The 14,338-nt window shown below is 43.5% G+C and overlaps 1 protein-coding gene across 2 annotated transcripts in view; it reads right to left on the bottom strand.

Moving 5' to 3' along the window:
* The window catches only part of TBC1D22A (TBC1 domain family member 22A), a 418,728-nt gene that overhangs the window by 261,296 nt on the left and 143,094 nt on the right, over positions 1-14,338 (bottom strand). For both annotated transcript variants that reach the window (XM_075927774.1, XM_075927768.1), the window contains one exon: positions 7,178-7,284. In XM_075927774.1, coding sequence (XP_075783889.1) covers positions 7,178-7,284 — 107 coding nt within the window. The remainder of the gene's footprint in view (positions 1-7,177; positions 7,285-14,338) is intronic.

The following is a 14,338-nucleotide window of genomic DNA, read 5'->3' as shown; positions in this document are numbered from 1 at the left end:
CGGGGCTGACCCGGGTGCACGCAGATCCTGGGGTGCTGCCCATCCCGCGCATGGTCCCGTCAGGGCACATGGACGAGCCCAGCCCCGGGGATTCCATCCCGCTGCACCCCTGCCCACCTCCTCTCTACTGCATAGCTGCGTACTGCCTGGCTGGTAGACACGATCACGCAATACGCAACTATGTACTGATACTCATGATAACAATTACTTAATTAAAGAATATCAGACACTTATATGTCCGGTATTTTCTCAGTGTGTTTCCTGGACAGAAAGCTCAAATACCGGACTGTCTGGTTCAAAACCGGATACCTGGCAAACCTACCTAAAACTAGCATACAGCACTGAATTACACAATTCCTAGTGTAGACACAGGTATGCCAACAAAAAGTGCTTCAACTAATGTTATTCAAGCAGACGGTGTTCCCCCTCCAACAAAAAAACCTCCTTCTGTCAGTGTATGCTGCCTTTACACTGGGGGAAGGAGGGAGCATGGGGGAATAGGTTCTAGACTTGGGCCTAGTCTACACAACAAAGATGAGGGATATAAGCTGTCTTGTGTCAATTTAGCTTTCCATGTGTCTGCACTAAAATTTGTCTCCCACTAGTGATATCTCTCTATTACACCAACAGAGTAACACCACTTCCTCGAGCACCTTGAGGTTAATGATGTGTGAATATAGACACTTGTATCATTTGTGTCAATTCTAACAGTCCTTCAGCAGCTGTCCCATAACTTCTGACACTGATCACTGTTAAACCAGTATTAAACCTCTGGCCAAGGATTTTTTAATGCAGAAGCTTCCCCTCCCACTCACCCTACTGTGAAACCATACACAATTTTAAAATGTCTCTTCCAGACATTAACCCAGCTTGGCAAGCACACCTAGCAGTCCTCCAGTGTCATGCATGCCTCACAGCTGACCATGCCTATTTGAGTCTTCATCATAGTCCAATCAGACCTAGCAAGTAAGCACAGGCAAGACAAATGCAGAGAAAGGAACCTTATATAATAAGTAAATATATTTCCCAGTACTACGATGGTGCCCCCAACTTAGCAGAGCATAACTATTGACTTTTAATTCATTTATTCTACCAGAAGCAGTAGCAGTAGCAGTATAACAAAGAGAAGTAGAGTTGTTATTTGCTTTTGATTCCCCTAAATTTCCTAACGAGTCAGGAGGGGCTTCGGGGATGGCTGGACATGCAGAACAGTTCGTTCATCTACAAAGGGAAATCCTGGATCCCTCAAAAGACCACGATAGAACTTTCATGGAGGTACTCTGCAATCCCCTCCACTAGGTTTCTAGGGACAGCAACCTTACTCCTTACACAACAGGAGGATAGTTTCCCACACCAGCTGGCAATAATAGGCACCATAGCAGCATGGGCTAACAACATATGGAAAGCTTTGGAAGGCTATCAGCTGTTGTGCTCTTTGTCAGTCTGTTACCCTCAGTAGTGAAATATCAGCTAAAATCCCCATCATCTGTGGAAAACAGTGCCTGAATTCAAGCACTACAGTATACCCCTTTGTTTCTGAGCAATTTCTACCTCATTTCCCTTACTATGACTGGAAGTGTGAGTGGTGCCGGCATAAACATACCAAGGCACAAGTATGTCTTGTTTAAAACTTCAGGGAAGCAAGGGAAAGGAGTGCTGAATTGGAAATTTGCTTTCTGCTGTGACTGTACTGTTAATGGTACCTCTGGGTATGTCTAGACTACATTTTTTTAAATTGCCCTTTCAAAATTAAATTGAAAGAATGCAGGGGTTTTTTTGACATTGGTAAGCCTCAAATTATGAGGAAGGATGCCTTTTTTGAAACAGCTCTTTTGAAAGAAGGTGTGTGTGGACACAGAACAGAGACATTTTTCGACAGAGGAGCCAATCGAAAAATGCATAGGTTCCCTGGTGGCCATTATGTGAATAGCAATCAACACTTTCTTTCGAGAGAGCGTCCATGCAGTCTGGATGCTCTCTTTTGAAAAAGCAGATCACTTTTTTATCCTGTTTTGATGTGTGGACGCTCTCTTTTGAAAGAAGCTTGCAGTCTAGACATACCCTCAGTGTTTTACCCAGAGCTATCACTATTGTGGCATTGAGGGATTCCCCCTCCATCCCTGAGGAATGCTTGAGCCAGAAAAGTAGGAGATACAGACTTTCAATTACAAGTTCAGTGAGATCCTGCAAGCTACAACTGCATTAGACCATGAACAGAGAACTTGGAGGAGGAATATTGCAGGCTGTATGGAGAAGGAAACTGGGCAGAGAAAGATCCAGGTGTCAGAGTAGGGGGACATACCATGGAGCTTTCCCAGCAGCAAACACAGATGCTTCAGACTCTTATTCAGATTTTCAGACTCAGAAAACCAGGCTTGCCTCCCTCTGAGTCCATGGGGAACTGCAGAATACAGGCAGTCCCCGGGTTACATGGATCCGACTTACATCGGATCCCTACTTACAAACGGGGTGAGGCAACCCTGCACTAGCTGCTTCCCCCCAGCAGACCAGGGAGATGCGAAGCTAGCGCCCCCCCCAGGAGACCAGGGAGTCGTGGAGCGGCTTTTCTCAGCAGACACCTCAGCTTGAGAATAAAGGACTGAGGGAAGGGAGGTGTGGGAGAATAAAACTGAGCTCTGGAGAAATGTTTGGCTAGAGTTTCCCCTACAATATGTACCAGTTCCGACTTACATACAAATTCAACTTAAGAACAAACCTACAGTCCCTATCTTGTATGTAACCCGGGGACTGCCTGTAATGTTAATGTAGAGGCCTGTTTATTAGCTAGAGATAGAATTTTGGGTGTGAATGTATGATACTCTGAAATCCTTACACTTAATATGATATCCTTACTAATAAGAACAGAGACACTGGGTTTTTCATTTCCCACAACCAGATGAAGCTTTTAGTACAACAAGAAGAGATAAGAGATGGAGCTTAGTGCTATGGGGTATGGTGAGAGTGCAAAATATGGGCATACACTGCAACACTGTCTGGTTCTTCATTCCAGCCAAGGTCAAGAAGCTAATCAGGAGAGCTAAGGAAGGTGGAGGAGTAGGCATAAAGGATACTAAAAGCCAAAGAAAAGGCTAAACTTGGCCAGTACACAACCTAACTCCCCACCCCTACCATAGGATACAAAAGAGGAGAGATGAAGACCCCAGACTCATGAACCTCCAAAACAGAACACAACCGTAAGTTGGAAGACGGTGGACTGGGGTGTCCACAGCAGTGTAGTTGGGCCTGCTAAGAAAGAGGAGGAGGGAAGGGAGAAAAGAGACACAAGCAAGGATTTGTGGTGTCAGAGCTAAGAAGTAGTACATAAGGTAAAAGCTCTGTGGCATAAGAGTTCAGCACAGAACATTGGGAAACAGACTCTGTCAGTGTGGAGAGTTGGGATATGCTTGCTTGGAACATGAACAGCACATTCCCGCTCTTCCAACTTCTAGTCTTCTGCTTTCTCTCTTCATAACAAGAATTGGAGGAGGGGGTGAACAGAAAGCCCTCTGACACATAGTACCTTCCTCTGCTCGCCTATCCTCCCCCAACTCCCAAAAAAATCAGGTGCCAAATTCCTACTGCTGCCACCCCACAACAAGGCCAGAAGTAAAAACTGACTTGTGAGAGCTATGGTTGATGTATGGATACATAAAATGGACATGAATGTCCCTTAAAATCTGTTCCATACATTTATTGAGGTTTTAATGTATTTGCTTTTAACTTGAAAGAATTTTTGAAGTGTTTTTGATACTCAATAAAACCCTATAGTTTGGAAAATGAATCCTTTTTACTGGTTCCAAATGTATGCTGCAGAATGACTAGTGATAACAAAAGCACCCACTATATTTTGACAGCTCATGTGATCAGTGACAAAACACAGTTAATAATCATAAAAGTACATCAAACATCACACAATTATTAAGTACATTGTTAGTTTTCTATATACAGATTAGGGATGTTATATACCGGTTAATTGAATAGCAGAGTAATCTCATGAATTCTTATCGGTTAGTGGACTATAGTAATTCATTTAACACTATACATGCATTTCTAAAAATCTTTGTGCTAAGCGAAAATGTGCTACGCAAGGTCAATTTTCCCATTAAAAATAATGGAAAAGGTAGGGGTTGCATTTCAGGTGGTGATGGCAAAGTCAATTTTTTGTTGGCGCTGTGTTGTCAACATCAACATTAGATATCTAGCAACACAAGATATCTAGCAACTCAAGTCACCAAGGTTTGTCAAAATACAAAGATAAACACATGAATAAGCGGAGGAGCACTGTGACCATATGTATTTATCCGCTCATGAGTATTACCACTGTTTTCACCAACTTATACTGCCGCGTGAAGTAGTCTTCCACTTGATTATTTTCGTGTTATTTCAGGGACGGTCCTGTTATTTGAGAAATGTTCCCCCAAAAAATCGTGCTTTTGCGAAAATGTGTTAAGCAGGCACATGTTAAACGAGCAATTACTGTATTCTACAGTCCCTGTGGGCGGGGCTGGCAGCCGGTGCACTCCAGCCCCAATCCCGAGGAGTCTCCTACCACTCTGCGTGGGGTGCCAGGTGGGAGTTGGTCCACAAGAAGAGCCAGTTTAGAAACCAGCTCCTCTCGTGGACCAGCTGCCTGTTGCTCCCAAACAGCAGGGCCAGATACAGCACAGTACACCACAATGCATCACTAGGGGCTCCCTCTTAAAGTGTCCGTTAGTCTCCCTCAGCATATAGCTGTGTTGAACTCTTCTAACTGCCCTTTCACCTAGCTGTTCAAACTCAGACAGCTGCTACACCTCTGCCGGAGCAGCAACTTTTCCCCCTTTGCTTCACAGATCTTATGCAGGACACAGCATGGATCTATTGCCATTAGCAGGGCTCGACAAATCAGTGTATCTACTTGCCTGGGGCGTGTAGATTTCAGCCAGTCGCTCCATTCACCGGCGGCGCATGCATGCACAATACGGGTCTGGCGAGTGGATTTCGCCACAGTTTGTCGAGCCCTGGCCATTAGGATATTTTTCTTCCTGTGAAATCTTGTGAGTAAACAATTTCAGTGTCCCTTCAGTTTATCCAAAGTACATTCATCTGTCACTCTGCATAGCTGAGCCAATAACTGAATCTTTACTTGCTGTGGTGGCAAGGGTACAGCTTCATTAGCCAGGGGAATATAGGGTTGGTGGGCTCCCCAAGATCACTACTGCCACTTCAATATCACCAATGGTAATCTGCTAGTCAGGAAAGAAAGTCCTTGCTTATAGTTTTTTTGATTAGCCTTGTTTTAGTAGAGATGTGAGTGCAATGCACCTTTCCTAGTCACTCAACATTGATGTTGGTGAAGCATCACTAGTGACCCACCAGCATTTTCATTACCAAAGGGAAAAAAAACTGTTCTCTTGATGTACTCTGTGACAAGGTGCTTTGGAGCCAACATAGGAATATTCATGACATCTATTGCTCCACTGCAGTTTTGGAAACCCACTGCTGCAAATGTGTCATGTCTTGCACATTGCTGAGAATCACAATCCTATGCAGCAGATGGTTAATCTTGTACACTTCCCTGACACAGCTCTCACAGTGGAGTTTCTTATACCAAAGTAACATCTGGTAGCAATCTAGTTTTCCAAGTTTTCACAGTGAGATCATCACTTTCTTCTCCACTGTTAATGCAGCTCTCATTTTGGTGTTCCTATGCTAAAGTCCTGCAGTGAACTCAACACAGAGAACTAGGAACGTGGTCTTGCACACCCAAAAGATCTACAGACACAGTTCACCATCCCAAGTTTGCATTGTATTGCAATTCCACCAGTCAGTGCTTGTTTCTTGAGCCAAGAAGTGGCACTACACCATTTATAGGAGTTCCATGAATGCCACCAGCCATGAGTTTGTTCTTGCTATGCCCCACAGCAATCTTATCCTCCAGGAAATCACTGTACTCTCTGTGGCTTTTAGTTCTGCAAATACCAGAGGACTGTGCACCCTGTGTTTGAAATGCTCATGACAGTCATGCAGATCTCTGCAGCTCCATGATTCTGTCAGATTGTGGACAGGAACAAATTACATGCAAGTTTGTGGAATTTTCAAATGGGCATGAAAATTATGGGATAAAGACCATATGAGATGGATAAAACTACATATTGGGAACTTGACCCTGAAGTCTGTTACCCCTTCACAACACACTTCTGCCCAATCACACATGGCCAGATCTTACCAAAACACAGCATACAGGATGGTGCTGAATTGTTCAGTGATATACCTACACATTACGCACCATCCACATTGTGCATATGGTACATTGTGCATATGCTTCTGTTGGCACTGCAGATACTCGCCAGAAATCCTTGTTTCAATGCACAATGTACCAACTATAGTGGCTTTATGCTAATGTAACATTCATCAGCAAAAGTATGTAATGCAGACATGCCTGTAGCATAAGGCAGTAAATGTAATTAAGTTAACGCAATTTGCTTTGTATGTTAGTGTTAAGGCATAGATTAATTTGAATTTCTTAATCTTATATTTTCACTGTTTGACTAATTATTAATCTCTTTTAGATTGTGCAGAATCCCTATGTTCAAAACAGAGAAGTTTAACTGAGATTTCATTTCCTCATGTAGATGATTCTAACTATTACAAACACATTTGTACTCCAACAGTTCATACATTATATTATATCTCACACACACACACACACACACACACACACACACACACACACACACTGCATTTGAGTGCACTTCGAACCAGGATAACCATTTAAAAGTTACTCTGCCAAAAAATGGACTTTCTGTAAAACAGTCAATTATAAAGAAAAAAATACAATTTCCCTTTTAGACCATTTTACATGCAGAGTTTGATCAACAAATGTAACAAAATCCTCCTGACAATCTCTACTAATAGACATCAAGAGCTTAAAACGTCTCCAGGATCACCACCTCTAACTCCATTCTCACATATACTAATGCACTAAGACATGTAGAAGTACTGTATGAAAAAAACAATGGGCAGCACTCTTTTAAACCCATTTCATCAAACTCTTGGCAGATTTTCATTTTGATGAAATTTATTTTTTTCCTCTGTTTCTCTTACATGTACTATTTCTCGACATCGTTAAAGCAGTTCAAAGCCATGGCATTAATCAGTTATTTTCACTAGTTAAGAACAGGAGAAATCAATTTACCTGAATGCCATCAAGCAACTTGCTCATGCACCAGTAACTGTCAGCTTCAATGTTCTGCAGCACTTCTTCAGGCAGACTGGAAACATCAAAATTTTCCACTTCTTCTGCTGCAAAAAAAGGGAGAAGGAAAAGGCAAGTCATTGAAGTGTGCAGAAGAAATAAAGCCAGGTTGAGAAAAATAACTAGTAACAAAGACAACCACCTTGTATTCAGAATCTTCAAAAAAGCTTCTCTAATGGGGCCTAAATGCATCATTTATTGTTCAACTATGTCATTTACAGGTTCTAAATGTTAATGAATATTTAATTTGTTGCAGACTGTGAAAATCTTGAATCATGTCAAATTAACTAGAATCCATATATAATAAATTATATATTCTAGACATTTTACACCTGAGAGAGGAGTATCAGCAACAATAAAATAGACCTCTACAATGTATAAACTTTTTTTAAAAACAGATTATCTGCAGTGTATATAGGTGTGCATGCACACAAACGTTACTTTGTTTCTTTTTTAAAACAAATAACTATCAAAACTATTCTTTCAAGGCATGAATTATCTCTTTTCAGTATTTGTATAGTGCCCCACACTGGGCCCTTATCCCAGACAAGTTCCTTGACCACCAGTCTACAGATTCCATATCTCTCTGGCCCAATAAAAATTTGATTACTTATAAAAGTGGAAAACTGAAACAATAGGGAGATAGACAGACAAATACTACACCTCTGTTACAAGAATAGTGATAGAGATGTAGCCGTGTTAGTCTGGGGTAGCTGAAGCAAAATGCAGGACAATGTAGCACTTTAAAGACTAACAAGATGGTTTATTAGATGATGAGCTTTCGTGGGCCAGAGAAGTGGGTCTGGCCCACGAAAGCTCATCATCTAATAAACCATCTTGTTAGTCTTTAAAGTGCTACATTGTCCTGCATTTTGCCTCTGTTACAAGGGCGCTCACTTGGTTGTGGGAACCACAGCTCCACTTGATTCAGAGGATGGACTCAAAGCTGGGTCTCCCACAGTGAAGTTTCTTATCCACTGAGCTACTGGTTACTCTGGCGTGTGCGTCTTTCTTTTTCATGAAAATTTTTGAAAATCCTGAACTTTTTCAATATGGAATTTTTGTTTTCCAGACAATCGTTCTGGGATAGGAGCTGCCTACACCAAGATGTATGGTCTAACAAAGAATGAATCTTTGAAAGTTAAGCTGAGAGCAAGAGGCAGACCCTGCTCACAGAAATTGGCAAGAAAAGGGCTGATATTACAGAAACATTCATACCTAAGAAATACTAGGTACAGACCGTGAGTACATTTCAGAGGGGTCATAACAGAACACCTTGTTAAGAAACATCTTGGTGCCAACCCACACCCCACAAATAACATACATACCAATCCAGGTTCAGGACCAGGTCTAAATTGACAGCATGATGGATAGTAATGGAAACCCCCCATTCTATGAGGTAAGGGGTGGTAACTAGCTAACAGATGATGGCAATCTGATACTTCAGGGGTGATTTGTAACTTGTTTGAACCTGTGTATAAAAAAGTTCACCCCAAAGAGTGGTCGTTGGCTGACTGTGGAGGGACACTAGAATCCAGAGCATTTAGTTGGGTGTTAGTCCATTGTGACATCCTACATATATACAGTGGCGAGTCAGTTTGCTGACAGCTAGTATTGTGCCTCGCTTGGCAATAAGCATCGAAAGCACCAGAGTACGTTTATCTGATTTGTGGTCTCTGAGTCTATCGCATTGACTAATTGCACATGATTAACACATTGGACAGGGAAACAAATGCACACATGCATGCAGCCAAAAGTTTATCATCATTGATGGAGTAGAGGACCTATCAGGAACCCATTGGTATGGCTTCACCTGACAACATCTGTCTTTGCACAGTTGTAAATACCCATTAACTGAGAAGATGAGAATCCACAGTGTAGCATCCTAATACTCTCCCCCACACCTGCAGCAAGTTGTAGCAGCCTAGGTGCTGCTCTAGTTTGTCCCAGTTGGTTGTGAGATCTAAAGAACTATGTGCCATCTTAGGATAGGTTCACAAATTCCACTTGATCCCTACCATGCTTGCTAAAACAGAGGCTGTTGGCAGCAAGACAGCTGTAACTCAGAAATTCGTAGCAGGGAACTCCTGGGCTGTTTCTACTCCCCTTGTAGCCCTTCAGTTTCACAAAGGGAACAAAACGAGATAGACAATCTGACCAAAAGCACTAGTTGTGGTCCTTGATCTTTTTAGAAATAATGTTTGACCCTCATGCTGTCAATGTTGCACATCACTACATCATCCAAGTTAACATGCTAGAGAACAGAAACAATTCTTAGCAGGAGCCGTAACTAAAAGAGTTGTGTGTGTTTGTTTTGCTGTAGCGTGTGAATTTGAACCTTTAAGGAACCCATTTCCATATATTTTGAAATAAAGAAAAAGAAAACTTCTCAAAGATGTGCCATAAAATGTGTCTGTTTCCCTGGCATTACCCATAAGCGGACAGGGGACAGGGGACTGCAGACAGGGGAGTTGAAGAGGGAGAGCAAAGCGACCCCACCGCCGAAGAGGCTACCCAGTGAGAGTACAAGCTGTGGTGTGAGTGTGTGTGTGTGCCTGACTGTTTGAATTTTACAGTTTGAAGTGTGAATTGAGTCTGATTCCAGGGAGTGCTAGCAGTTTCAGTTTCAGCTTCTGTGGCAGTTGGGACTGAGAGCCTGCCATTGTTCCCTTGATTGCCTCTGATTAGCCTCAGGCTCAGCCTTCTCCTGTGTGACTCAGAAGGGGGCAGGCCTGACCTAGGCAAGCAGGCTTTAAAAAGCCAGAGCAGTGCGACCAGGGGAGCGAAGCGGACAGGGGACTGCAGACAGGGGAGTTGAAGAGGGAGTGACTGATGGTGATGAAGACCCGAAGCGCTTGTGCCAGTACTTCTCCTGTCTCCTCCACCTGTGCCTGTATCCAGACAGAGAACCTGAGCATGGATGCCTCTACCCAGGTCCTGGTGTGGTCTTGCTGTATTTGTGGCTTGCAATTCCCACTGAGTGATCTCCAGGCTGGGGGAGACAACCATTGTGAAAGGTGCCTGCTGGTGGAATCTCTCAGGCAGCAGGTGGGAGAGCTACAGGAGGAGGTGGCCAGGCTGAGGAGCATTCGAAGCCATGAGGAATTCCTGGACAGTATTCCTGTGGAGTCCACGGAGGTCAGTGTCCTAGGATGTGGGATTGTTGACCAGCCACTTATGGAGGAGGCAGTGGTGCAGGGTGAGCACTGGCAGCTGGTTACTTCCGGCAGCGGGCAGTGTTCCACCCCTGCTCCTAACCCTCCCACTGTGTTGTTACATAACCGTTACACTTTACTTTCAGCAGGAGACAAGGAGTCACCCCCCACAGTGGAGGAGACCAGGCCTTGCACCACCAAAGTTGAGCAGTCTCCTGCCACCACTGCGAGGAGGAAACGTAGGGTAGTGGTGGTTGGAGACTCTCTTCTGAGGGAAACGGAGGTACCCATCTTTCGCCCTGACAGCTCATCTTGAGAGGTATGCTGTCTGCCAGGGGCCCGTATCCGAGATGTTACGGAGGCATTGTCGAGGATTATCCGGCCCTCTGACTACTACCCCATGCTACTCATCCACGTGGGCACAAATGATACTGCCAGGTGTGACACTGAGCGGATCAAGTGTGACTACAGGGCTTTGGGAGTACAGGTGAAGGAGTTTGGAGCGCAGGTGGTATTCTCTTCTATCCTTCCTGTCAAAGGTAGGGGCCCGGGCAGAGAGAGGTGCATCCTGGAGGTGAATGCCTGGCTGCGACGATGGTGTCGCCAGGAGGAATTCGGCTTCCTTGATCACGGGGTGCTCTTCCAGGAAGGACTGCTTGGCGGAGATGGAGTTCACCTTTCCAGGAGCGGGAAGGCCTTGTTTGGACACAGACTGACTAACCTTGTGAGGAGGGCTTTAAACTAGTTTTGTTGGGGGCAGGTGAGCAAAGCCCACAGGTAAGTGCTGCATGTGCGGTACTGGGAGATGGGTTGGAAATGGGGGGGACTACGGCCTATAATGGCAAGGAGAAAGGAGGGTCAGGGCACAACAGGGAGGCAAGATCGAATCAGTATCTTAGATGCCTATATACAAATGCGAGAAGTATGGGTAATAAGCAGGAAGAACTGGAATTGCTAACCAATGAATACAACTATGATATCATTGGTATTACAGAAACCTGGTGGGATGGGACGCATGATTGGAATGTTGGTATGGAAGGGTACGGCTTGCTCAGGAAGGACAGACAGGGAAAAAAGGGAGGAGGGGTTGCCTTGTATATTAAAAATGTACACACTTGGACTGAAGTGGAGATGAATGTAGGAGATAGCTGTGTAGAGAGTCTCTGGGTTAAGCTAAAAGGGGTAAAAAACGAGGGTGATATCATGCTAGGAGTCTACTACAGGCCACCTGGCTAGGTGGAAGAGGTGGATGAGGCCTTTTTTAAACAATTAACAAAACTATCCAAAGCCCAAGATTTGGTGGTGATGGGGGACTTCAACTATCCAGACATATGTTGGGAAACTAACACAGCGAGGCACAGGCTATCCAATAAGTTTCTGGACTGCATTGGAGACAACTTTCTGTTTCAGAAGGTTGAAAAAGCTACCAGAGGAGAAGCTGTTCTGGATTTGGTTTTAACAAATAGGGAGGAACTAGTTGAGAACTTGAAAGTGGAAGACAGTATAGGGGACAGTGATCACGAAATAATAGAGTTCATGATCTTAAGGAAAGGTAGAAGGGAGACCAGCACAATTGAGGTAATGGATTTCAGGAAGGCAGATTTTGATAAGCTCAGAGAACTTGTAGGTAAGGTCCCATGGGAAGCAAGACTGAAGGGAAAAACAACTGAGGAGAGTTGGAAGTATTTCAAAGGGACGTTGTTAAGGGCCCAAAAGCAAACAATTCCGCTGTGTAGGAAAGATAGAAAATACGGCAAAAGACCAGCTTGGCTTAACAAGGAGATCTTGCACGATCTCAAAATAAAAAAGGAGTCATATAAAAAATGGAAACTAGGACAACTAACAAAGGAGGAATATAGGCAAGCAACACGGGAATGCAGGGGCAAGATTAGAAAGGCAAAGGCGCAAAATGAGATCAAACTAGCTACAGGCATAAAGGGAAACAAGAAGACTTTTTATAAATACATTAAAAGCAAGAGGAAGACCAAGGACAGGGTAGGCCCACTGCTTAGTGAGGAGGGAGAAGCAGTAACAGGAAACTTGGAAACGGCGGAGATGCTCAATGACTTCTTTGTTTCGGTCTTCACCGAGAAGTCTGGAGGTGTGCCTAACGTAGTGAATACAAGCAGAAAGAGGGTAAGTTTAGAAGATAGGATACACAAAGAACAAGCTAAAAGTCACTTAGGAAAGTTAGGTGTCAGCAAGTCACCAGGTCCTGATGAAATGCATCCCAGGATACTCAAGGAGCTGATAGAGGAGGTATCTGAGCCTTTAGCTATGATCTTTGAAAAATCATGGCAGACAGGGGAGATTCCAGAAGACTGGAAAAGGGCAAATATTGTGCCCATCTATAAAAAGGGGAATAAGAACAACCCAGGAAACTATAGACCGGTCAGTTTAACGTCTGTCCCAGGGAAGATAATGGAGCAGGTAATTAAGGAAATCCTATGCAAACACTTGGAAGGTAATAAAGTGATAGGGAATAGCCAGCATGGGTTTGTGAAGAACAAGTTATGCCAAACTAATCTGATAGCTTTCTTTGATAAGATAACGAGCCTTGTGGATAAGGGAGAAGCGGTGGATGTCATATACCTAGACTTTAGTAAGGCATTTGATACGGTCTCGCATGATATTCTTATTGATAAACTAGGCAAATATAACTTAGATAGGGCCACGATAAGGTGGGTGCATAATTGGCTGGATAACCGTAGTCAGAGAGTTGTTGTTAACGGTGCTAAATCCTGCTGGAAAGGGATAACAAGTGGAGTTCCTCAAGGGTCTGTTTTGGGACCCGTACTGTTCAATATCTTCATCAATTATGTAGATATTGGGATAGAGAGTATGCTTATTAAGTTTGCAGATGATACCAAACTGGGTGGGGTTGCAACTTCTTTGGAGGATAGGGACATAATTCAAAATGACCTTAGCAAGTTAGAGAAATGGTCAGAGGTAAACAGGATGAGGTTTAATAAAGAGAAATGCAAAGTGCTCCACTTAGGAAGGAACAATCAGTTCCATACATACAAGATGGGAAGCGACTGTCTAGGAAGGAGCATGGCAGAAAGGGATCTAGGGGTCATAATGGACCACAAGTTGAATATGAGTCAACAGTGTGATGCTGTTGCAAAAAAAGCAAATATGATTCTAGGTTGTATCAACAGGTGTGTTGTAAGCAAAACTCGTGAAGTCATTCTGCCGCTCTACTCTGCACTAGTTAGGCCTCAGCTGGAGTACTGTGTCCAGTTCTGGGTGCCACATTTCAAGAAAGATGTGGAGAAATTGGAAAGGGTACAGAGAAGAGCGACAAGAATGATTAAAGGTTTAGAGAACATGACCTATGAAGCCAGGCTTCATGAACTGGGCTTGTTTAGTTTGGAAAAAAAAAGATTAAGGGGGGACATGATAGCGGTTTTCAAATATCTAAAAGGGTGTCACAAGGAGGAAGGAGAAAATTTGTTCCTCTTGGTTTCTGAGGACAGGAGAAGGAGTAATGGGCTTAAAGTGCAGCAGGGGAGGTTTAGATTGGACATTAGGAAAAAATTCCTAACTGTTAGGGTGGTCAAATATTGGAATAAACTGCCAAGGGAGGTGGTGGAATCTCCCTCTCTGGATATATTTAAGAACAGGTTAGACAGACATCTGTCAGGGATGGTGTAGGTGGAGCTTGGTCCTGCCTTGAGGGCGGGTGGCTGGACTCGATGACCTCTTGAGGTCCCTTCCAGTCCTATTATTCTATGATTCTATAAGCCAGTTGCAGAATGTAGTGTTACAGAATGACACAATATGGGGAATGACAGCAGAGGTGTAACTCATTGAATCAACGTCAGAAAACTTAAATTTAAATTATTTTTATGTTCAATACCTCTCTTACCTTGCTACTGTGCACTCAGCACATTACCGATGGATGAAGATGTGTATTCATTTAATGACAGATTTTTAACAATAC

This window comes from Pelodiscus sinensis, chromosome 1 (assembly GCF_049634645.1).
Source record: "Pelodiscus sinensis isolate JC-2024 chromosome 1, ASM4963464v1, whole genome shotgun sequence".
Classification (NCBI taxonomy): domain Eukaryota; kingdom Metazoa; phylum Chordata; order Testudines; family Trionychidae; genus Pelodiscus; species Pelodiscus sinensis.
The sequence above is the reverse complement of the archived record's forward strand: the minus strand, read 5'-3'. Positions and strand labels throughout refer to the sequence as shown.